Genomic DNA, 24132 nt, shown 5'->3' with positions numbered 1-24132 from the left:
GGCTAATAAGTCCCTAATGAAGACCAAGATAACAGATGATTTTCAAAATTGCTGAGCAGCGAACAACTTTTGGTCTGTGGTAACTATTTACACTATGACCAGTGTTATTTAAATGTTATCTGTATAGTCATGTGTTTAACTTTAGGCATTATCATCCCCTAGAGCTCTGGAAGGAAACACTAGCATTGCCAGTATTTCGAATTTCACTTTATCACCACTGATCACTTCTCACAATAGCTTTACAGTGGTGAAAGGTTCTTAGCCTAAGTGATGTTAATTGCACCACTAGGGGAGAAGCAAAGTTTCCAGTACACTAAAAAGGGGCACTCATTTAGAAAAGCAGCCATAGACTATAAGCAGAACTGCTCAGGGCTTCATGAGGAGGTGTGATGTTTGGGTTTATTTTAAATTTTCAGTGCTTTAGAATTTGATAGAGGGGAGCCAGTAAGCAACAACTAAGTAGTTTAATTTTAACCAGATTACTAAAAAGAGACAAAAATTAATGTTTTTCAACTCCATCTTGCACTTTTGATTCCTGACACATGCAGGAACATCTCTAGTGTGAAGGATAAGTTAGGGTATCTCTTCACCTTTATGTGTACCAATAGTTCATCCAACAGGCATGAAGAAAAACCACAGAGCAATGCATTTCAGCTCTTCCCTTGTTTTCTCTTTCCTGGCACACACCCTTCACTAAAAAAGAGGTAGCATGGAGCTATTTTGCAAATTTTTAATGTGGGCTATTCTCCAGACGTATTTTGCAGCCTTTTTACATCACCAGGACAGTCTCAAAGTGGTCAGCTACATTTCCAGCTTTACACTTCAAAGCCCGTGCTGCACACTCCTGGTTTACATATGTAGTTGTATAGGTCTTACCACTTTATTGGTTTCAATACTTTACATATATTCTTCTCAATGCTGTAGTGGCTAATCTCATGGATTCTTTTGCTCTGTAAGAACTAAAGCCTAAACATGCAAACCTTGAAGAAAAGACACAATAAGGCCAGGGGATTTGGAGAAAGTAGACCTGCCCAACCAGGGTGTGTGGAGGAAGCTAATCTAAAAGAATCCTACTGGAGAGCTTACTCTCTACTTTCTTTTAACCACAATGTGAAACGCTGCTTGTGAGACTATTTAGGTTTTTACATGCATTTGGATTTCATAAGATACAGTGTGGTTGTGAATTTGCATCCTAGTTCATTATATACTGTCTAGTAATACATCCCCATCTTTCCAGAGCAGTGTTTGCCTTCTGTTGGAAGCTGTCTAGTAACTCTTCTGTTCAAAAAGATTTGGAAATGCCTGTCGTATATTAGTGGTGGATAAACTCAGCTGTTTGAGCATTTTGGGATTAGTCTCCACACTGAACAGAACATGAAGTAAACAAAAGGTGCTTAAACACAATTTATGATGCCTCTCCAGTTTATCACACTTGATTTCTCCATCATACTTCCTTCTTGTTTGTGTTCTATGCATGTGTTTGTTTAGCTATTGAAAGGTCTTATAATTAAGAGTTGCCATTTTCATGTAATCAAACTGAGAACAAAGAGTCAATGTGTCATCATATCCCTGCACTGGCAAAGTGATGCCACATCTGTTATCTGTCAAGAAGTGCAGAGTGCAGTTCATAAAAGATTATGATTTCTGCATTTAATTCTGTAGAGTTTATGGAGATGAACATGTGCTTACTGTGAAGCATTGTGATATGCTCTTTCTCTTCTAGATACAGTATGGGACCTTTGTTACACATACAAAATACAAGCAGGGTAAAGGATTATTCTAGCCAAACTAAATGATGGAATCAGCCAAAAATGGGGAAAGAAAAATTTTGGTCTAAATGTGCATACTTCATTTATTCATTATAAAAGTGTGCATGTCTGTGGATGTACTTAGTTATTGAAATCATTTCATTGTGCAAATTAAACCAACCTTGAGGCAAATTCATTTCTTTGCTGGCAAGTCACATGAATTTTTCCCCTATTTATTTACTGAACAAAGGCAGCTAATCTCCTGAGAGACCCTACATTATTCCCCTTACTGCCTTTTTTGCATTACATATACATTCAAAGCGACAATCCTTCCTACAGTAATATTAGTACAAGACCTTCCATATGTGTAAGGTCCAGACACAGTACACTTAGGAGCATCTGTGATTATTTTCAGTGGGTTCTTGCAAATATATTGACCAGTGCTCTGGAAGTAGTATGTAATCAACCCTTGGGAAGTTAGGTGAGCTTTGGCTCATAATCAAGACAAGGATGAAAAGATCTGAATAACATAGCAAAACACACATTTTTTGATTGCACCCAGTATGTTATGGTTTACATGCTGTAGATGTGGGTTAAAAGACAAAAAGGACAGAGACTGGACATGGAGAAGCTCTATCTTTGAAAAGGCTGTAGAGATGACTGCATACTTGGTTAAAAACGAGCTCCCTATGTGACTTCTTGTCTAAAAAGAAAAGTGCCATTAAGGACTCAGCTGGATCTCTCTAAAGGACTTCAAGATGGAACTTGATTCCCACATGTCTATAGAGGAAGAAAATAAATGATTTGGGTCTTTTTAATCTACCAAGGCTTTAAGACCTACATGTATGTGGATAGGAAAAAACAATTTAAAAATAAGGTTCATGCAGTTTTTACAGCCAAAGTAATTAGCCAGTAGTTTGGCCACAGGTGTGGTAGACTCATCACAGCAGTTAATTTATTTAATTAAATGCCTCTCTAAAGAAAGTAATATTTTGATTCGGCTCTGAAAAGCTGGAAGCTACTGTGTGACACAACAGCTGTGTGATGTAGTCTCTGATCTGTAGTTTCTTCTCAATAACTGAATATAGAGCAGAGAAGATTTTATATGACATTTAGAAATTTTCTGTCGTTTAGAAAGATTAAATTGGGTTGGCAAAAGACATGGAGATAACAGATTTCCCTCTTTAGCCCTAGTATAAACTATTTAAAACAGATTTCCCTCTTTAGCCCTAGTATAAACTATTTAAAACAATTGGTCTGTGATCTGTCAGGTAGTGGACTTATTGTTGCTTACTGCTTGAAGGATGCATGTAAAATCAGAGAGATGCATATTGTCTTTGTCATGCCAATGGAGATTACCAGACAACACAGGGGAAAATAGAGAAAATCACAAATAAAGTGATTCAAATTAATTTGGTTGCACACATTGAAAAAGTCCAAGTGAACAATATTTCAAATTATTGAGTATCATTAAAATAAAATTTAATTGAATTTAATGTTACATGTTTTTGGTTTGTTTTTTTTTTTTTAGAAGAGTGATATCTGGATTACATTTCTCATTAAATGATAGTTCTAAGGGAAGAGCATTTTAACCACAGAACAGCCTCCAAAACAGGATCTTTCAAATTCAACTAGCTATCTCAACACGGATAAATATGAACAAGAAAATAGAATTATACCAAGCTTATGTTCCACTTTTCAAGCCAGAATATGGGGTTTATGCATCATTACTTTAGGAATTATTTCACGCCCGAGTCCTTTTGCTCTTTCTCAAAACTAATTCACCAAGTAATGTAGACAGAAAGGTGGGAATGGGAAGTCTACCCTTTGTGTTCTGACTGCCTAAATTGATGACTTGATACACCTTTACCTTTTTATTCTTTCCCCAAAAAAAACTTATCAAAAAGCCAGGTAATGCTTTGGGCAGCCAAACAATTTTTTTTCTTCATTCAAGTATTAAGAGGATAAAATGTTAGTGATGATAACAGACAATACAGTGATATATCTGCCAAATAACTGGGGCAAATAAATAAGAAATTATGCTGGTTTGTAGGGACACTGATGTTTTTCCCTGGAGATTTTAAAAAAAGCTACTTCCTGTTTATCAAGTTGTGTCCTATAAGTCAGTGAAAAGTACTCTTATGTAACCCCTTTCTTAAGTCACAATTCTGAATACAGCTACTTAGCTAAAAGATCTCAAATAATAAATAATTACTGCACAATTAATAATGCTCTGAGGAGAAAGTGAAATCCAGATGCATGCAATGAAAATATAGTATAAAGACCTGATTGAAGAAAATATGCTTTCTCAGTTTATTGTAAAACAAGTATTGCACTGAAGACACTTATTTGAAGAGCAGTGTCATCTGTACCTACTCACGACATCATGCTTGAAAGTGATGTATTTTTGTAAGACACAGTTCTGAAAGTAGATTTTAAAATACTTAACTTCTAGGCAAATTGAAAGAGTGGTCCTTAGTACTGTATGGAACATCCATCCAGCCTTACTCACCAAGAAATGATTTTCCGAAAGTGGAAAGAGTGCGCTCTAGTCCAGTTGAAGACCCTACAGAAGATTATGCAACAGACGACTATTCAGGTGTGTACATTCATTGACTCTGATCGAGCATTTACTGAACACTTTATAGGTTGAAGGATGACCTCAAAGTCTGCATATGTAAAATGTTCAGTGAATTGGATTCTTCATTGAAGACGAGAAGTATTTGTTTCACAGTTTAAAGTTAGGTGTTTTCATTTTATCCTTATGAGTAAGCATAAAGTTATATATTAAGCTACAATTAACATACTATGAAGAATGCAGTGTTTTGCACATAAGAATACAAAGCTATATATACATACATATGCACATATATGTGTATATATGTGTCTATATACATATATACATATATGTGCATATGTATGTGTATATTTATGCACATACATATATATACATATATACATATATGTGTATGTGTATATATATATGAAGAACATTAACTTCTACATCTGTGTTGTTTCCCACTGATCCCTATAGAATTGTTTCAGCCTTAATAGTGTTAGATTTTTGGCACTGCAAAATAAGTCAAGTTGGCAGTTTCCCACACGTAATCCACCATTAGGAGCGCTATTTACATTCTCTTTCCACAGCATGTCAGTTCCACAGTCTCTGTTTTAGATGGAGAGCTGCAGTAGTCCTTGTTTTAATAGGTGATGAAAAACTACTATCTCTGCTGTAAAGGTCACTAACTTCTTAAGTTTTTATATGAAGCAAACTCGCTTTACTTCAAGTTTAGCTGCTAGAAGAAATTTGAAGGTGACTGGCAAAGTCATTTCATTCAAGAGAAAGCAGCGATCCTGAAAGTTATAATTTTGGTCACAGGCATTGTTCTTCTGCATAAAGGCAGGAGTTGATGGTTCTCTCCTCCCATAACAGGAAGGATCTATTTGAAAACTGTAAGCACAGAATCATAGGATATCTCAAGTTGGAATGACTCCATAACAATCATCAAGTCCAACATGAGTGTAGGTGAGATGGAAGCCTTGCTAATCAGCAAGTACTATGTTAGGCTTTTGCAGAGTGTAGCAAACAGAGCATAGGGACCCTTGGTATCTGGTTCATTGGGTCTTGGACCAGTTGTTACCCAGTTGGTAACCTGAGTAGCCACTGATCATTATGTCCATAATTTATGCTGACCTGCTTTTTATAAGTGATTTTGCTACTCATTCCTAATTATGATTTACAGAAGCCTTTGCGTATTTCAAATAAAATGCAGAATTATTTGTTACCCCTTGAGAAAGCATCAGTTCAGATCCAGAAATAGTTTCTCTTTGATAAATTCTATAGAGGATGCCCCACCTGCTAAAAATTATAAATCACTGTGAATAAATACTAATACCAGGATTGCGTGGTCTTTAGGTACTAAAAAGACTTTCTTTTCTTTTTTTTTCTTTTTTTTTCTTTTTTTTCTTTTTTTTTGGTGGAACTAAATTACTATTTGGAATTCAAATCAAACAGGTGTTTCGGAAACTTCCCTGTCCAACCATCCAGGAGCCGCCCTGGCAGTCACACTCACACTACCTGAGCTAGGGCCAAGGTCCCTTCACAGATGAACACACCACACTCACACAGTCAGACCAGGCTTCCATACTGGCTCGACGCTAGGTTTCCCACAGCAGAGTCTTAGACTTCCTGATCCTTAAAATACTTCAATCTTGGTGCAACAACTAAATAACTAAATAACAGCTCGAGCTGGGTGCCTTTGAAGAGGGAGGACCCCTAACAAAGGAAACTCTGGGCTTTTATACTCTTACAGTTTACGCCCACAAGAAAGTCTCGAGGGCTTGGGTTCCTTGGTGCTTGCTGTGTCTCTGAGTGTCCAGTCACCTGTCCAGCACCACAAGTCCCCATGCTCTCTGTTTTGCAGAGGCTCAGCAGTTCACTGCTCTTGCCTGGGCCCCCTGCCACCCAGAGCTCAATCTGCAGCTTTTACTGCAGTTTGAAAACCAAGCTACCTGTACTGAATGTATTCCTCAACACAGGGAAACAGAGTAATCGAATTTCTGCAATAAAATACCACATTTTAAAGTTTGATAAGTACTAAATGAGTACTTTATCACTTTGTCCCTCTTTATTCTCGTTTTATTACAGGTCCCTGCAATGCAGAATGTAGTAAAGTAGGTTGTGATGGGCCAGGACCAGATCATTGTACTGACTGTCTTCACTATTACTACAAATCTAAGAACAACACAAGGTAACACGAAGAGAAAAAACACTTTACATTATTGATTTCTTAGTGTATATCCTAACTCTTCTCTGCTGCAGTCATGGATAATTCATTTTCCACTGAATTTGAAAAATTTTCTAAACTAAAAAAACCCTAGCTAATCAGAATTCAAAGTACAGCTTTCGAACACCCTTCACTGATTATTTCCCCACCTCCTTTTTTTTTTCATAAAAGGCTGTCTTTCTATATATGTTTATATATAAGACTAATAGCTACTACAGCTTCTGTGATGAAGTGAAAAAGACAAGAAATATAGATGGTCAAAAAAGATACTGTATGACTGACTGACAGGGCATTTGCTAGTGAGATAGCGTATGCTGCAGGCAATTAAATGTGGGAAGAGGGAGGTTGACACAATGCTTTGAAGGGTTACAACTAGTAAACATGTGATCATTAGAAGAGCAAAAATAGTGAGAAATACTTCTGCTTTGCAGTCATGGTCCAGGAATGTGGTGGCAGGTTATTTCATTAACGACTCTGCCTTTTCTTCCCTGCTGTCTGCAGGATCTGTGTTTCGACCTGCCCACCTGGTCACTACAATGCAGACAAGAAACGATGTAAAAAGTGCTCACCCAATTGTGAAACCTGTGTTGGAGGCCATAATGACCAGTGCATGACCTGTAAATCTGGCTACTACCTGAATGAAGTAACCAATAGCTGTATTACCAACTGCCCTGATGGGTTTTACCTGGATAAGAGTTAGTATTTCTTGTTGTTTTTGTATTGTGGACTACAGAATTTGATCTGGGGAGGTTGCTGGAATACTTATAAGTAGGAAAAGTGTATGTAGATGTATCTCTCTCTTATTCTGTTCTTATTATTATATTGTTACCAAGTGTGATCAAGAATCTCATGAAAAATGTTCCATTATTTTAAAAACCATGTTTAAAAATCATGTTTAGTGACAGGATATCTTTTCATCTGGGAGTGACTGGCAGTAACAGTAGCAGAATTGAGGCAAGTGACAGCTCAAGACCAGTAATCCTCTGCCATGATTGATACCTACCTTCAGCTTCCTCCTGTGATTGCCAAGAAACTGACCGTGTTTAATTTCCAGCTTTGGCTAGCAAAAATACTTAGACATACGTTTAAACCTGTGCTTAAGACTGCAGTGACTTTGATTATCTTTAGACACTCCGTATAAGATAAATATATTCTCAGGAGCTTTGTTCATCTGGGTGCCTAGCCTTTTGCTTTCTTGTCATGAAGCTGTGTGTTTATTTTTGAGAATTAGTAAAAACAGGTGCTACCTTAATTTTTCTATTTTCACTAAGTGAGAACTACAGTAAAGGTAATTCCTTTCCACATAATTAAAATGGATAGATGAAAATTTAGGATTAAGTGGGAAAATTGGGTTTTTCTTCTCAGAAAGGTACATGTCACTGAATCTGAAAAGACAGCAGGGCTGAAGAGATAGAGACATTTGTTAAAGGGAGCTCTTGAGATTAAAAGGTAGGTGTTAAGTAATTCATATATTTACTTTGTTAAGCTGAGATCTGTTTATACAGGTATGTCTCTTAGCATGAAATCAGGAAGAGGACAGACTGCCTGCAGGACAGCCTCTTTAACACATGGCATATCATTACTGCATATCACTGCTATATGAGAAGATTATTTAAGTCCATATTATAAATTGTGAATGTAAATTTAAAATATTTAGGAAACTTTATAATGACCTTAAAACATATTTTTCTCAGAGTGCAGCTATTAGTTCAGATGTATAGAAATACAGTAAACCATTCAATGTTTGATGGAAAAAGGTAATGCTAGGCAGAATTTAACTATTTCAGTCTAGCTTGATGATGTCAAATTAGAAAGCAGTAAGTCATGCAATAATATATTCATACAGTTTTATCAGACAAAACTGATCAAGGCTTTCTGGGCTTTTTTCTTTTGTAGATAAGATTGTTTGTCGAAAATGTAGTGAAAACTGTAAGACCTGTGTTGAATTCCAAATCTGCACAGAATGCAGACATGGCCTAAGGTAAGTAAATTATGGATGTCACTAAACATAATACCAGAAGAGGTATACAAGGCTGTGGATACACAAGGAAGGACATCTGATAGCTATTTAACCTTGATGGCCTTTATGTCAACTGTTACAATGCTGTTTAGTCTGTAATACCGTATTTTCTTGTGTGCCAGTTTGGCTAACAACTGATTTTTAGAAGGCCTTTCATTTCAGATAACATAAAAGTCACAGTCATGTGGAAAGCTGGATTCTTTACTTTTTTGACCTACAGTATGTCAGTGCAGGGTTATTTTAGAGGTAGAACTGATGAATTATAGTAATTTTTCTAATTCGTTCATGTGGTAGTCAGAAATTATTTTCTTATCTTTATTGTATTTCTTCTTATATCCAATCATTAGCTTATCTCAAGTACCTCAGGCTCAATTCTATACTGTATAGTGTTCACATATTTTAAACAGTAGTGGAGATTTTTTTTTCTTCATAGGGGAACTTAATCATTCTTGAAAATGATAGGTAAAACCTACAAAACAGCAGTACATATTTCAAGCTTCTTTATGAATGAATGACCTTTTGATCCAAGCAGCAAAAGTCAAAAATCTTGCAACATTCATGACAGAATGTATGCTGGCTTAGTGCCACAAAAAAATATGAAGTCAGTATTCAATATGTATAGGATATTCTTTCAGAATATGAGCCTTGAACATTTTAACACCAAGGTTTTAGCCCCCAGTAAAGTGGATTTTCATGTCTTAATAAAAGCTCAGTGTTTTTTTCTAGAACATCAATAGCTGGATTTCTTTATTGAAATTGAAATACAAAAAAAAAAAATCAAAAGAACCCAACCTTCATGTTTTCTTGGGCAATATTAGCAAACTGAGGGTAAATTTTGGTAACATTTTTAAAAAACACCATCTGTGTGGATGATAAATAGAGCCTTACGGGACATGCATTTCGTACTGCATAGTTCTTCAGATCTTTCAGCATTTTCTTGGCAGAGTTATCAATGGGCAGAGCCTTCTTTGAGTGGGTCTTGAGAGGCCTGGATTCCAGTGTTGCTCCATTACTGGCCCATTAAACAAACTTGGGCAAATTATTAGTTTTCCCATCTGTAAAAACATGATAATGCTATGTGCCTTGTAAAGTTCTTTGAGGTGTATGACTGAGGAAAAATAACAGGAAAACAAGAGTTGTTAGTTCTGTTGAATTGCTAGTTTGCTTTCTAAGCTGGGACTGTGTAGACTCTTGAAAATTTCCGGTGGTGCTGAGCGTACCTGACTTTTGCTGGATCCAGTCTGTAGAACATGTTAGCACTCAGGGTGGTAAACCCCAGAGCTGAAGAGCATTTTTAGAGAAAGTGTTAAATTGGATGAACACTGAAGTTCCACAGAAGATGGTAAACATGGCAGAGAAGTCCTAGTTTAAAAAATAAATAAATTTTAAAAAACAAACCCAAACTCAACAAACTGCTATAGGCACCTTATAACACAAAAACAATAAACAGTCCTTAGAAGAATGCATGAAAGTGTGACTCTCTGTGCTATTTCTTTTCCTTCTGTTACTTTTGTGCTCTCTCAAAAGTGCCTGCAGGCAGAATACCTCCAGCTGTAATCTTGACAAATCTCACAAGACACACAGTACTGGCATTCAGTTAGGAGGTTTCAAGAGAAACTGCTGTTGCAGAAATTGTGATTTCTTTCACTATGAATGTATTCTTAACCTGTGCTGTAGCACAGTATCAGGAGATCCTGGTGGTCTTTCAGAGAAGCATGAGAGAGAAGTATTAACAAGTCCTTTAGCATTTTTTTTAATACAGTGATGTTGACCCTTTACCAAATTCCTCATGGATAATTCCATGTTACATGCCTGAATTTTTGGTGGTTTTTGTCATTGTTCGTTTTTTGTCTGTCCCCTGTTACTTGGTAGTATTTACAAGGAGTTTGTAAACAACTTCTGTATTTCCCCATGGGCAAAACTGCTTTTCATTCCCACTTGAAGTGATTGATGTCTCTAAATTTATAAAATATGACCAATGAAGGAAGGCGATGAATCGGAATATGTTGATTTTTCTTTGATTAAAAGAGAACTACTGGATTGTGCATGATCTTGTTGTCGTCTGTTGCTGTTATCTGCCCAAACACTGTGCATTTTTTTCTTTTTACAATAGCTTGCATGGCACTAAATGTGCTATCCGCTGTGAAGAAGGAAAATACCATAATGGCAAAGAATGTGAAACATGCCACCGTTCTTGTGCAACATGTGCAGGTACCCCAGCATCTGTGTAATTTCCTTTCCTGTAGGATTTTAGCTCTGATTTTATTCCACTCTATCACAGTTACAGTATAAAGTGATTGTATGTATGTGAAAACTTCATTTTCTTGGTAGCTTTTTAATATATTTTAATATGGTAAATTTGTTTTGGCTAGCATGGAAATCAAGGTTTTTAATTTAAAGAGTTTATACATTCCTTTTTTGACTGGTTGGGTTTTTTAGATTTTTTTAATTTTTTTTTTTTAATTTTGATAGAGCTTATTATGATTTACAATAATGCCCTCCATTTGCTAGATTTTGCAGGAGCTTTAGAACTACAAAGAGTCATTTATTTCAGGAAAAGGTACACTGAAATTATGTAATGCTGTTTATTCTAACAACGTATATGCATTCTAACAATTTCTCTGTGGTCTAAGGTGCTGGAGTAGATGCCTGTATAAACTGCACACAGGGTTATTTTATGGAAGATGGAAGATGTGTGCAGTCTTGTAGTAGTGGTTATTACCTTGATCACTCTACTGAAAGTGGATACAAAAGCTGCAAAAGGTATGATCAGTGGCTAATGTATCTGAAGTTTGGCAGCGTAGTAGCTATTACACTGTTGAAAAAGATAATATTTATGAGAAGATAAAATACTGTTGACTTCAAAAGTAGAAAAAAATATATTGCATGCTAAGGAGGTGACGGAAAAGCTATTATTATTATTATTGTTACTATTATTGTTGTTGTTGTTATTGTTATTTATTTTAATCTGATTTATATTCATATAGGTCTTCTGAAAGTATTTTTTCTTATAAAGTGTGACTTTCCTTATAAAGTTTTCTTTAAAGTGTGACCTTCATTTTAAACAGTCTGCAGTGAAAAAAATTTACAAATCTGACAGAGGATCTGCATTTCTTAGTAGCAAACAAAAATAGTCAAACTAGGGGGGTTTTAATTGCAAGTTAATTACTATTTACAAAGACCATTTTAGTTCTTACACTACATATTCACAAACATAGCAGAAATATATTTCTAAAGTACTGTCCAGGATAGCTTATCTAACTCAGTGTAGAAAAGGCTGGAGAAATCTTGGGCAAAGTTGTGCTGTGTAAGGAAGGGATTTTTTTTTTATTCCATTCTTCATTAAACAAATATCGTTTGTTGCCCTTTGGGGTCATTGACTCACTTTGAATTTGGGGTGGGAAGGGAGTCGCCATGTGTTTAAGTATATTCCACACAAAAAAAATAATCAAAATGCAATGAAAATACAATGGAGTCGGGTGATGAAAGGACTGGGCAGCACGTCAGTCACTCTATCCTGCAGCTTTCCTCATGCCTTTTTGGCGCATGTATGCACGATCAGTTTAATACTTTTCATTGATTATTTCTGCATAGTACCAGCACACTAGAATAATGCAGCTATTTAGTAAAAACATTTGAATAGAAAGTTAATGGAAAGACGCAGGACTGGGTTACAGGGGTAGCTAATTTTATATCATCATAATTATTAGTAGTAGCAATATTGTAGCACCTGATAGCTCTAGAAACAGCAAACAATCCTTTTCAATACAGAAAAGGTATATAGAAACTCTTGCGTTTGGAGGGGCTGGAAGACCAACTGCTGCCATTGTCTTTCAGATGCGATGCCAGCTGTTTGGATTGTAGTGGTCAAGGAGACAGAAACTGTACAAGCTGTCCAAGTGGCTATAACCTAGACACTGGTGCCTGCGTGATGGGAACAGTATGCAAGGATGGTAAGTGCTATTCTGTGCAAAGATCCATTTTACCACTGCCAGCTTCTTCTTTTATGTGTATTGGGTTGGTTTGGTCTGTTTCTTTTCTTCTCTGAGTGTTGGTTTAAAGTTGGAGTTACATTTTTTAAGTTTTTCAGGTGTATGAAAAGGAGAACACTACGTTTGCATGTAGATTAGTCACATCCACTTTACCTGAATTTTCCAAATATCATTTTTCCCCCTGCCAACAACCTATTTTTCCTTCCTTATCATTTTTTCAAGGCCAATGCTTTCAACAGATTTTTATATGAAGACCCTAGAGTACTATTAATTTTACTATTACATTTATCTATTTCACCACTTTAGCTGTGAAAATGCTGGTAAGTAAAAACCATTTAAAGTGCCTGCAGTATTGCTTGAATTGCGTGAAAGGGTGAGAACAAAAGAATTCTGAAATAGGGAGCATGCAATTTAGGGTGATTTGAACTTCCTCCAAATTCTTTGTACCAACCAAGATAGCATTCTTATTGCATATGATTGGCATAATTATTCACTAATATTCATTTCTTTTAAATGTCACAATTACAGAGACACTTAGATAACATTGTGCTTCCCTGAAGATGTTACTGTGTGAATTACTTGTAGATAGAGCCCACTAAGTGCAATCTAACAGGAGAATCACACCAGAACAAAGTCCAAGAAGATATGTGACATCAGACATAGTAAAAATTAACAGTGACTCTTGGGTCCAGCTTGTTTCCACTGGATTTAGTAAGAGTTTTACCAAAGACTTGAAAAGAAAAAAGAAAGGGCACAGGTGAGAGTCTTCTTTCTGTGGACCCTCGCAGTTCCTGTTGGAATTTAGTCCTTCAAACTTTGAAAATACCCTGTCCATTGTAAAATTACATTACAGGTACTGGTAAATTAGTCATGAGACTTTTTCACATCAGGAGATTGGAAGAGTCATTGTAATCTAGAGCAATTCTAGAAGTAGCCAGATATAGACAGACAAATGAAGAAGAAACGTAATGCTAAGAATTTTGAATAAGTGGTCTCAATATGGTATTGCAATTGATTTCTACAATGCAAACATTTGAAATACCAGCTTGGTCTTTATTATGGCTGGATAAATCCATCTTCATTTATACGCATGCAACGTCAGTCACATACATGTGAAGTTGCCCACGACCCCATCTCAGTACTGTCTCTACCATTCTTCCCAATGCAGCTCTCATGAGAGCAACACATTGGTTTGCTGGCCTTCAGGCAATTGCAGTGCACCATGCTGGATCACACCACACACCATGTGTTCTCAACAGTGTAGGAGAGCTAAGGAAAATCAGAAGCATTTTTTTTTCCTGTTAATTTACAAAGCAGAGAGGGTCTCATTACAATCAAGCACTGGTTACTAGTTTAACTCACTCTACAGGATTTGTATTTCTGTTGACAATTTTGATTTCTGTGGTTTGATTGTTTTATTCTTTTGATTCATAAAAATTGAGAACAAATTCCTTTGCTGTAAATATCACTGTTTTCTAATTATTCTCTTTCTAATCTTTTTTTCCTTTTTACAAATGGATACAAATCATTCCCTGTCGGACCACACAATACCTCTCCCTGAAAAAAAAAATGCTGTTGACTGGAATCCTTTTGATGGACCAAATTTCCTATTTGCTACCTGCTCTTGAATGGTCTCTTCAACCAAATCTGCCTGTCTGACCAATTAAACCTTCCTCCATTGTACACGCCATGCTCTCCAAATCCTCAACCTCTCCTCCTTCTCTTGCTGCTACCCTCTGGAAGCCACGGAAGAGTCCTGGGCCGAGGGAGGATTCTGTATGCTGGTGAAAAAGAACAATCTCTGCCAGCGGAAAGTGCTTCAGCAATTGTGTTGCAGAACATGTAAACAAAAGGGGTAAAATGACACCTCTCAGCATCCTCCTGCTCCTATAGACTTATAGATTAATCCATATTATTGAAAAATGAAAAAAGGAAAAAAGGAAAAAAAAAAAGGAAAGAAAGAAAACCACGTTTCTCTCTCTCCCTCTTCTTTGTCTGGGGAGATGGTGAACTGTTTGTTGGAACTTAAATGGAAAAACTACAACACACCTACCTTTCATAACTGGGTGTCTAGAGCTGAGCATCCAGGATCGCAGAGTCAGTATTGTGTGACCAAAGCATCTGATGCCAAAATTAACATTTAACTCTTGATTTGATTTCCTGTCAACCTTAGGATTATTCCTGTTTTTTGAAAGTCCTTTTTCTTCCCTTTTTTTCCTGCTGCTTTCCACTTCAAGATGTTTAAAGAGTGTTTCAAGAATACAACACAAGTTTACATGGATTAAAACTAAACAATACAAAAAAGTTTGCATTAGTCTTTTTTTGTGCAGTGTGTATTGACAGGGGGAACTTGAGTTCCTGAGGGGATCAGAAACATCATTAGTGCAGGACTAAGTTCTGCCCCTTTTGTAATAGTATTTTAAAAAATGAAAAGTGAACATTTCTGAACACATTTCTTTCTTGCTTCCTCTGCTGTATGCTGTTTTTTTTATCATATGCAGTATGTATATATGTTTGCCCAAAATGGGGTTTTGATCATATAGATTTCAGTTTTAGACAGCTAGCTTATTAACAGATATGCTAGGATTTTTATTTTATTTTTTTAAATTGTCAAAGCTATTTCAAACAAACTTAAAAAAAATTGTTCCTGTAGTGGACAAGTTTAGGAGATACTACTTCTCTTGATTTGCATAAGTGAGAGTAATGTATATGCTCAGAAGTCAGAAAACATTGCTAACATGTAAGAAGTATTCATAAATTATTTTTGTCTTGTAATGTTCATTTAAAAAAAGGGGATATTATCATGCAGATATGTGGAACTATTTCGTAGTGCCCATATGTAAATGCCAGTGTGACTGTGTGTGACAGGATGTGTTTACAGGACTGAATTTATAATTGTGCCAAATACAACTCCAGGTATAATTGCATAAAGGGCAGTAAACCAGTGGTTCTCTTGGTGTCGTGATGGGCCTGAATCTGCTTTAACTGCTCACAATAGAAATTTCAGCAGGAATAGTCCTCATGAGGCCAGTGGAGTTACCTCTCATGGTCCTGGGTGATGAGAAAAGTGGCCCAGCCTCACTCTTTCCTACCCAGGCACATGGCTGCCAGTACAAGTTTCTGTTTAATTTATCTTCATCAGCTTCACTCAGCATACAGTTCAAAAGACAGTCATTTCACAGGAAACAGAAAATTGAACTTCAAAGATACTGTTTACAGGGGATAATACTTAAAACATACAAAGTGTCTTTTTCAGCATTCCAGGACATACAAACAGAGAATGGATTGAATCTAAGAACGTAAATCTTGGAAAATAAAGGGGATAAAAAATTATCAAAAATTATTGTGGAAGCTTTACAAATGAATGGATACAAACTTCTGTAGGTAATGTCCTCTTTAGCAGGGAGCAGGTAAACTATTACAACCTGGTTCGATATGACAGGGGGCAGTCAGGCTCCTTTGGTGCCCATTACAAATTTCCAGATAAACATTCAAATTTGTGCTAGTTTAACTACTAGTCTGTTGCTGCCTCATTTCTCAGTATAACGTGTTTAACTAGAACATAATGCTTTCAAAGTTTAACTTAATATTATATATATTATATATAAATATATATTCATTATTGAGATTTAATTATGTAATGGATTGTAAAGAATTTTTTTGGATACTTTCAAATGTCTCTAACACTATTATAGAGAAGAAATTAATAACTTTGTTTTCTTTAAAAAATCTGACACATTGTTTTAATCAAATTCATTTTTACTGAAAAAATACTGTACATGTGTAAAATGTTCAGTTGTTATTTGTAAAATAGGGTAGTTCTGTTGTAATTGATAATGGCCAAAATCAATGTTATTCCATATTTTATTTTTTCTATTAAATTAACCTAAATTCCTCTTCTTTTGGTCTGGAAAAACATGTTGATCTGTATGTTAAATATCTTTGTTGAAAGTCATAGGTAGCTCTGTGGTATAGAGTACTTAGGTTTCACACACAAGTCATTGAAACAAATTCAGACGTTAAAGGTGTTTAATTTTATTGCAGATTTTTTTTTTGTTTAAGTGATGGGATTTATGGTTGCACCTGTGTCTGTTTTATGTGGAGAACACGTTTTGCATAGTATAAGTAGAGCCGTGTCTGAACCCTAGTGTATAACAATGTTGAGTTCCTCTGATCTGTAAGGGTTTGTGATGGGTCTAATCTCTTGCATGCTTAGGATTAAAAAGCATAATTTGTAACTGTCTGTTGGCTCAGACAGTTTAGAAGGAAGGTTTCATCTTTGCAGTCACGCATGGCCATTTGTACAGTGTCATATTGAGGTCTGTTCATGTGCTAGTGCTCACAACCAGTACACCTCAGAACACTGACTACCGCTTGAGAACTGTGGGCTATCTGTCCTTTCCGGACCAAAAGGGCTCCCAGTAGCCTCATTTGTTACCCCTGCAAGGTGAGATCCTTCATTGGCCTTAGCTGATGCTCTGGTTCATTTACCACTTAGTCCCACAGCCTGAGTGGAGACTAAAGTGGCAACTAATCCAAGAAGTCATGTATTCAGATGGTGTTTTAATCACATCCAATGAGGCCATGTAAAGAATTTCCTGTAAAAAACCACTACCTTTTGGCCTCAGACATCTCATTGTCACTGACCGGTTTTGACCTGGTGTCAAAAAAAGGAGTTAAGTAATCATTCTGAGTTTCCCAGTCAGTCCCCAAAAGCAAGCATATGTGGAACGGCACATTTTTAGCAGAAGTTTGGTAAGACCACACCTGGAAAAAAGGTTGGCCTAACCCTTACAGCAATGCCATATGAAGATCTGCTTCTTTCAGCTCCCACCCTACCTTCATCTTCCAAATGGCATGAGAAATTCAGTCAAACATGGTGTCTTTTATTGTCAAGACTTTGTCCAAGTTTTTGGATAGGAAATGCACAAATAGTGATAATAAACTTTTTATAAGTCTGCTCCAGAGGTTTTATCTACAGATGTTGAGCAAACAAGTAAGCAAACATGAGTTTTAGGCTGAAAACCAGTGCTTTCTGGTGCCAGCTCAGACTCTGATCATTTTTATTTGTTATGCCTTAATAGCTGTGGTCAGATAAAAGCAAAATTTGTAAGCAGCACTGTAGTTAGTTTTTGTACCAGAGGATTGCTGCAGAAGCAGGTTTGCAATTGAAAGAAGCTAGTTTGTTCCCAGCTGCAGAGTTTTCTTAAGTGATCAATCCTCCTTGTCTGATTCAGTGATGAGTAGTTTGGAGCGTTCAGGGTTTGACACTGTTGTTGTGGAACAGATATGGACCATTTTAGAAAAATCAGAAGCTGCTAAGTATGAACAAAATAACACTTTGTGTCTAAAATGACGTAAAGTGGATTGCATCAGATTAAACCTTTCCACTGATTTCACTTTATTTATATCACAAGTCAAAAAACAAGGACAAATTGAAGATCCTGTTATAGTTAAAACATGATATTTTCCAGTTCATGTTTGTTTAGGAGAATCCTTGATTTAAATGGAAAACTAAACACCCATCTAGACCTCTTTTTTACTAAAAGTCTCAAAGATTTCTAGTAAAGACAGCTAGGGTCAAAAAAAACCCCAAAATACTCATACGTGTGCTAACAAAAGTTTAGCATGCCCCAGACCTGCAGAACAGCCTGCAGAAGCTTGTTGGGTGAGGGTGTCATTTTATAGTATGTGTTTCTTTCCATTTCTGCAGTGAAGTTACAACCTTCCTCTCTTTTTAGCTGCAACTCTCCACCTCAGGCACACATCAGTGTTGTGGGATCAGATACCTGCCAGAATAGGTCAGTGGAAACGTTATGCTTCTGAGCAGTAGCTCATGACTCTTGGCTTAGCCCTTGCCTACCCACACACCGCTATCACTGGCACTCCCTGCCTCTTTCTGGAAAGGCTTTGCAAACCTTCCCTCCGTAAAGCACACTATTTTCTAATAAAGATTTCCCTATGAGACCCAGACTATCCCAATCTTTATTGGTATTGCAACTTTCCAATGTTGTGTCAAATTCCCAAGCAATCCTTGCAACTGAATATATGTGTAATAGCAGACTTCTGTTTGTTCCACATTGCCACATAATATGAGGTAGGAACAGTAGGAGCCTTGAAGGTGAGTAGTCCTTTATACAGAGGCACTAGAGCTGACTACAGCAATTTCATCCATCACTAAATACAACTTCCAACTGTCGATGACTAAGTTAATCCTCTTAATAGCAATCTGTTACTTTTTAATGAAAATAATTAACTGAATGATGGTCAGAAGGCCTGTTATAAATTCAAGATTCCTGTAAAGACATTTAAGAGATTGCTTGTATGAGTCAAAGCTTTTTAGTTGCAGTGCAACTCACCAAACAGTAATTTGTCTGTGATCCATTACCTTGCCTTATATTTATATTGGATATGCCATTGTCATGTCAGTGGTACAGAATGAATTAAGAAAAGTTCTGCCATTAGATGTTTGTGCAAGATACGTTACACAAGCATTAAAAATGTTTTACAGCATCCAAGAAAAATCCTAGTCAAGTTTTCATCAAAAAGAAACTCACACCCAACAACTTGCATGACCTTGTTCAGATTATAGAGCTGAAATTGCATTTTCTTATGAACATTTTCTTTAACAGGGGAAAAATATCTGTTAGGCATAATTTTAATTACTTGTCTTACTTAAACTATTCTGTGAGATTTCAATTTCTGATTGAAATAATTGATTATCTGATTATTTAAAACCTGTCATTAGAGTCTGTTGGGGCTTAAATCCTCCTCATTAGCAAGGACTAAAGAGTCATGAGTAGCAACATAGTGTATCTAAGAATGAGCTAAGGCTCTGAACCTGTTAGCACTGTGTCCAACCCTTGAAGTGCAATCAACACCCACGTTTCCTCCATTGGTTCTACCGATGAGGAAAGAGGATTCAGATCTATCATAGGCCTCAGACATTTCTGTGATGTCTCAGAGCACAGTAATATTGGGTCTCACTAGAAAAACTGTTCTGAAATCCTCAGGATAGAGCCAGAGAGATTGCAGTAATATTCACCTGCTGTGCAAGTGTAGCAGACACTACCACAGTGTTAATATTTCATAGCCAAGCTATGGTTGAAACGATCCTGAAGGACTTCCTTTCTGGATTAAAAAGCAATGTTTTACATCATAAAAACAGAGCCAGATTTCACTTCTAGAATAGGAATTGTGGTCAAAGGAAAACATATTATAGTGAGGAGGCTCTGATATTTAAAAAAATAATTTGAGTAAGCAACAAATGCAGCTTCTTGGTGCCCTACCAAAGACTGGGTTTTGTTGGTTTTTGGCAGCAAATACATAAGCAGCTCATATATTTGCTGCCAAAGAGGAGCAAGGCGGTTTAGAAGAATGCCCCTCATACAATAACATATTGGGTTTTTTTCAGTGTTTGGGGATGGATTTATTGAAGGTCTTCTGGGAAACCAACAACACTTTTCAAAGAAAAAATATTCCCCCATCACAAAACACAGTAGACAGAAATAATCTGATTAAGTACCCATTTTTCCAGTCACCCTGAGGGTGAGAAGCCAGAACATTGACAAGCAGTGAATACTTATTTACACAAGAAGAATTAATGGCTCCATCGTGCAGATTCAACAGTAACACTGAATGTTCACTGGAGTGTAATTAATGTGATTTAGTTACAATTCAGATAATACTGCATATCTTTTCTATTTACAATTGTCCGTGGCCTGCCCCCTGCCCTCTGCTTGATGCCTGTAGATGCTCTTTGACAGATGAGTTGGAAAGAAGGTATAGCACCTGGCTGCCAATCCACATGGATCATGGATCCATGAGTCTGTCAGCAGTGGTGCTTATGACTATGCTAATGGGCTGTTCTGTGCAATGCCACTGGATCAAAGACAAGTAACTCAAATATTCATTCCCAAATAAAGTAGCCTCTTTTCTACTCAAAGAGCAAGGCCATACAACCAAAGGTGTGTAAATGCTACTCTTGCTATGTCTGCCTTTAGCACAGCCTCTCTGAACACTTTCAATCCCAAGGCTGAAAGGAGGGCTCGGAGTCGTCATTGCCAAACAGTGTCACAAAGCCTCTCTACAGCTATATCTGAATTAGAAGAGCTGTATAACTTATCCATTTCTACACCCTCAACATGGAATGTGTGATCATTAAAGGAAATGAAATCTATAATCATTAAAAATAAATTACCTGCCCATTCCTGAGGTGTTTATAGTGGAGACCAGGAACCGGGACGATTTTAAGCAAGGGAAGAGCACCAAAGTCAGTGTATTGAGCTGGCTGAACAGTTAGAGATGGGAATAAAATTTACACCTTTATACCACTCGTTAAAAGATTTAACTTGGTCTGCTCCTTACTTCAAAGGAGGAACTTTCACCTTTAGGACAAATTTCTTGCAGGCTTTCAAGAGTGTTCATCTCTGAAAATTAAACAGAAATTCCCTTTGATTAACAGTATGAATCTATGTTGCTACATCTTAGTAGGACAATAGTTGGCCTGCTGAAATCTTCCCAGTTATCAGCAGACCAGCAGATCTGTGTTCATATCCTGATTAAGTTGAAGAAGACCAGTACAACAGCCTGTGCAGGGATCTCTTAGTTTAAGATGGAAGACACCACTGAAGCACTACCCATTCAGCTTTTCCCATTTCAGGTGTATGTCTATTCAAGTCAGACTGCAGAAATCCTGTGGACAGGGCAGGCTCTGTAGATGCAAATTATGTACTCCTTTCTATTTAGGAGAGAGATGCTGGGTTACCTTGCTTGCCGCAACGTATGTTTTCCCCCAGCATTAAAAGATTCTATCTTTAATGTACTCCAGGTGCTAATAACACCAGATTTACACAAAGCATGCCATCATCTTCCACATTTCTTATTTATATTTTACAAGAAATTACCTAGATTTCCAAAGCAGTACTATCAGCACTATGAGATAATTTTCAGTGAGGTTCAGTGCCTCTGTTCCACTGGCCCTTTAGAAAGTTCTCAGCTACTGAGCTTCATAAAGAATGGGAAGCTTGACAGCATCAGACAGGAAAAAATTTCCAGTTAGAAAGCTGAAGAAATGGAGAAGGTAAATATACTTCTTTCCGTTGTGAGTCTAAAAGTTTGATAGTGCTATAGTATTTCCCTCTCCTTCTTAAAGTGAGAAGGGCACAAATCAAAGCATTATCAATACAGGTCCATACAGATTGCTCCATTCCCTTTCCCCCTTTCTCATGGGGCTGTCAAATTTCAGGCTCCAGGTGGGCAGCAGTAAACTTTGCCAGCCTCTGACATATGTGCTTACACAGGGAAAGGAGAAACCATGAACCCATCCAGCTTTTTCATCCAGGCCTCCATGTATTCAGGACAAATGGAATTTTAAAGCAAATTTTTAAATGCCTAAAGAATTAGTACAAATGGAGATTTAAAGCTGATTTTTTTAAATGCTAAAAAATGTCTTTCTGGAGTCTGTTTATGCCTATTCAATACCCCTGAGGGCTCTGGCTCTTCAATGGGTTTCTAAAAACAATTGTATTAATATTACATAGAAGTGAGCAAAGAAATGTGCAGAATGAAGAGAGAGAAAAATCACGTTGTGTCAGAAAAAAATAAGGTAGCTTTGGCTAATATAACTTTTTATTCTGCAGGGAAAATAATAGAGGAATGTGTAAGATAGTGTAGTTAATAAAGGTAATTTCCTCACTACTGCCAGTCATGATTAATGCTGACCCGAGCCTCTGTGTGATCTCAGCTAGTCCTGTAACAAAAGGACCTTTCATCCTAAAACCACACTCAGCACACAGCAGTTCAGGGAAGAGGTGTGCAACCCTTTTCAAAGTTCTGCATTGTCTCTTGGCACAAGGGGAGGGTTTAGTGACTTAGGAGTCAACATCCTGTTTTCAGCCTTATTGTTCATCACTTCTTAGGGCACTTTTGAAAAGAAGATTTCCCAACCTGAATGATTCTCATCACCCCAAATGATAACATCCCAATGTTTTGCCCATGAAGAGTATCTTCTTTGTCCCCTCTGCACATCCAAATAGGGAGATAGAAATTTGGTCATTGTGTAAAATGACTAAGGGGGGAGAGAATAATTATCAGGAAACTGAAAACTGAAGCTAGACAAATAACTGGAAACCAGGCTCCAATTTTGTATAACTGCCAAATCTGGGGGTAAAGGAAATGTCTTCATCTTGAAAATGTTAGGACATGGAGATTATGGCAAGATTTCTTTCAGAGAGCTGTAATCTATCAAACACTTAAGACTTTGTGCTAAGCAGAGGAGTAACTTTAAACTAAAGAATCCTCAGGGTGAATTTTAATGTGTTACTATGTACAAGGTAGTCTGAGTTATGTACTTAAGCTTTATGGATAAGTGTTTCTTCAGAAAACTCGAGCTGATCCCACAAGCCAGACAAAATAAAACGTGTCAAGGCCAAACATGAAAAAAGCAGAGCTCTCTCTAAGACCAATTTCTTTCAGCTCTCGCAGGTAATTGATGAAAAACAATTCTGATCAATTTTTGTTTATCTGCTCTGTCAAAACTTTATAATCTGTAAGATTACATGCAAAAAACCCAAGTATAAAATCCATATCTAGGTTCCCATGAAAGTAAACAAGGAAAACAGAGCAAATAAGGTAATTTTTTCTATTTATTATAAAAGAAAAGCCACTGCAGAAATGCTATAGAAGATAATCAAATTAATATTAGATAAAGTGAAGTTTTGATCAAGAAAAGTGGAGAAATAACATGACTTGCAGTGTCTAAGTGTCACTGGGAGACAACAAGAGAAAAAGATTTACGAGAGCCACCACATAAAAGTCCATATCTCCAGGCATAACTTACAAGGATATTCACACCTTCATATATCCTGTGCTGTCAATGAATTACACAGCTTTTGGAAAGCAAGAGAGAAATAGTGACAAGATAAAGGTACAGTTGATACTGCTTATGCAAAGACATAGCAACTGTGACAGTGCTCTAGACTGGGACTCGAGAGACGGGTTCTAGTTTGCTATTGCACCCTAATTTAATGATCTTACTGGGCTTCTTAATGGGAGATAATAGTGCCTGCCTCATTCTAGAACATATCACATTCAACTGATAGGAGCTCAGTGCTAAGTGTGGGGCTCTTGTATGCAGTTAAAGGCACAGCCTGCAACCTGATGTAGCCCAGATGTGGAGTTAAACATTTCTAACAGCGGACAAAAAAATTGTACATTAAAATCGTTGCATTATCAGGAATCACGTTGTTTAACAAATCCTTATTTCTACAGCATCTTCATTCCTTTTTTTTATCAAGGTGAGAAATATTTTTTGTCAAGATATCAAGGTAAGAGAGTTGAAAAAGAAATTAAGGATAAATATGGGATGATCCAAAGTAACTGATGAGCATTGTCTGATTGAAAGCACACCTAAGACACGTTTCTGAGAGTATCCCTCCATTAGGTATGTTTGACAGATAAAGAATTTTAATACAGAAAAAAAAAAGATTAGAAAAAGGTTGAGGCTTGCTTAATCATTACTTATCTAGCAAGATTTGTAAAGAAATAAATTGCTCACAGGGAATTCTAGCAGATGTTTAAACTGC

The 24132-nt window shown here is 36.8% G+C and overlaps 1 protein-coding gene across 8 annotated transcripts in view; it reads left to right on the top strand.

Annotated features, from left to right (window-relative positions):
- Nucleotides 1-24132, top strand: part of PCSK5 (proprotein convertase subtilisin/kexin type 5) — a 257820-nt gene that overhangs the window by 176596 nt on the left and 57092 nt on the right. For 7 of the 8 annotated variants that reach the window (XM_064641610.1, XM_064641613.1, XM_064641612.1 and 4 more), the window contains 7 exons: nucleotides 4204-4347; nucleotides 6397-6499; nucleotides 7037-7230; nucleotides 8432-8516; nucleotides 10669-10766; nucleotides 11189-11318; nucleotides 12393-12508. In XM_064641610.1, coding sequence (XP_064497680.1) covers nucleotides 4204-4347; nucleotides 6397-6499; nucleotides 7037-7230; nucleotides 8432-8516; nucleotides 10669-10766; nucleotides 11189-11318; nucleotides 12393-12508 — 870 coding nt within the window. Of the gene's footprint in view, nucleotides 1-4203; nucleotides 4348-6396; nucleotides 6500-7036; nucleotides 7231-8431; nucleotides 8517-10668; nucleotides 10767-11188; nucleotides 11319-12392; nucleotides 12509-14290; nucleotides 16448-24132 lie in introns of those variants that run through there. The other variant, XM_064641616.1, reaches the window with a different exon arrangement.

Source organism: Pseudopipra pipra, chromosome Z, assembly GCF_036250125.1.
Source record: "Pseudopipra pipra isolate bDixPip1 chromosome Z, bDixPip1.hap1, whole genome shotgun sequence".
Taxonomy (NCBI): Eukaryota; Metazoa; Chordata; class Aves; order Passeriformes; family Pipridae; genus Pseudopipra; species Pseudopipra pipra.
Note: the sequence above shows the minus strand (reverse complement) of the source record. Positions and strands in the feature narration are given on the sequence as shown.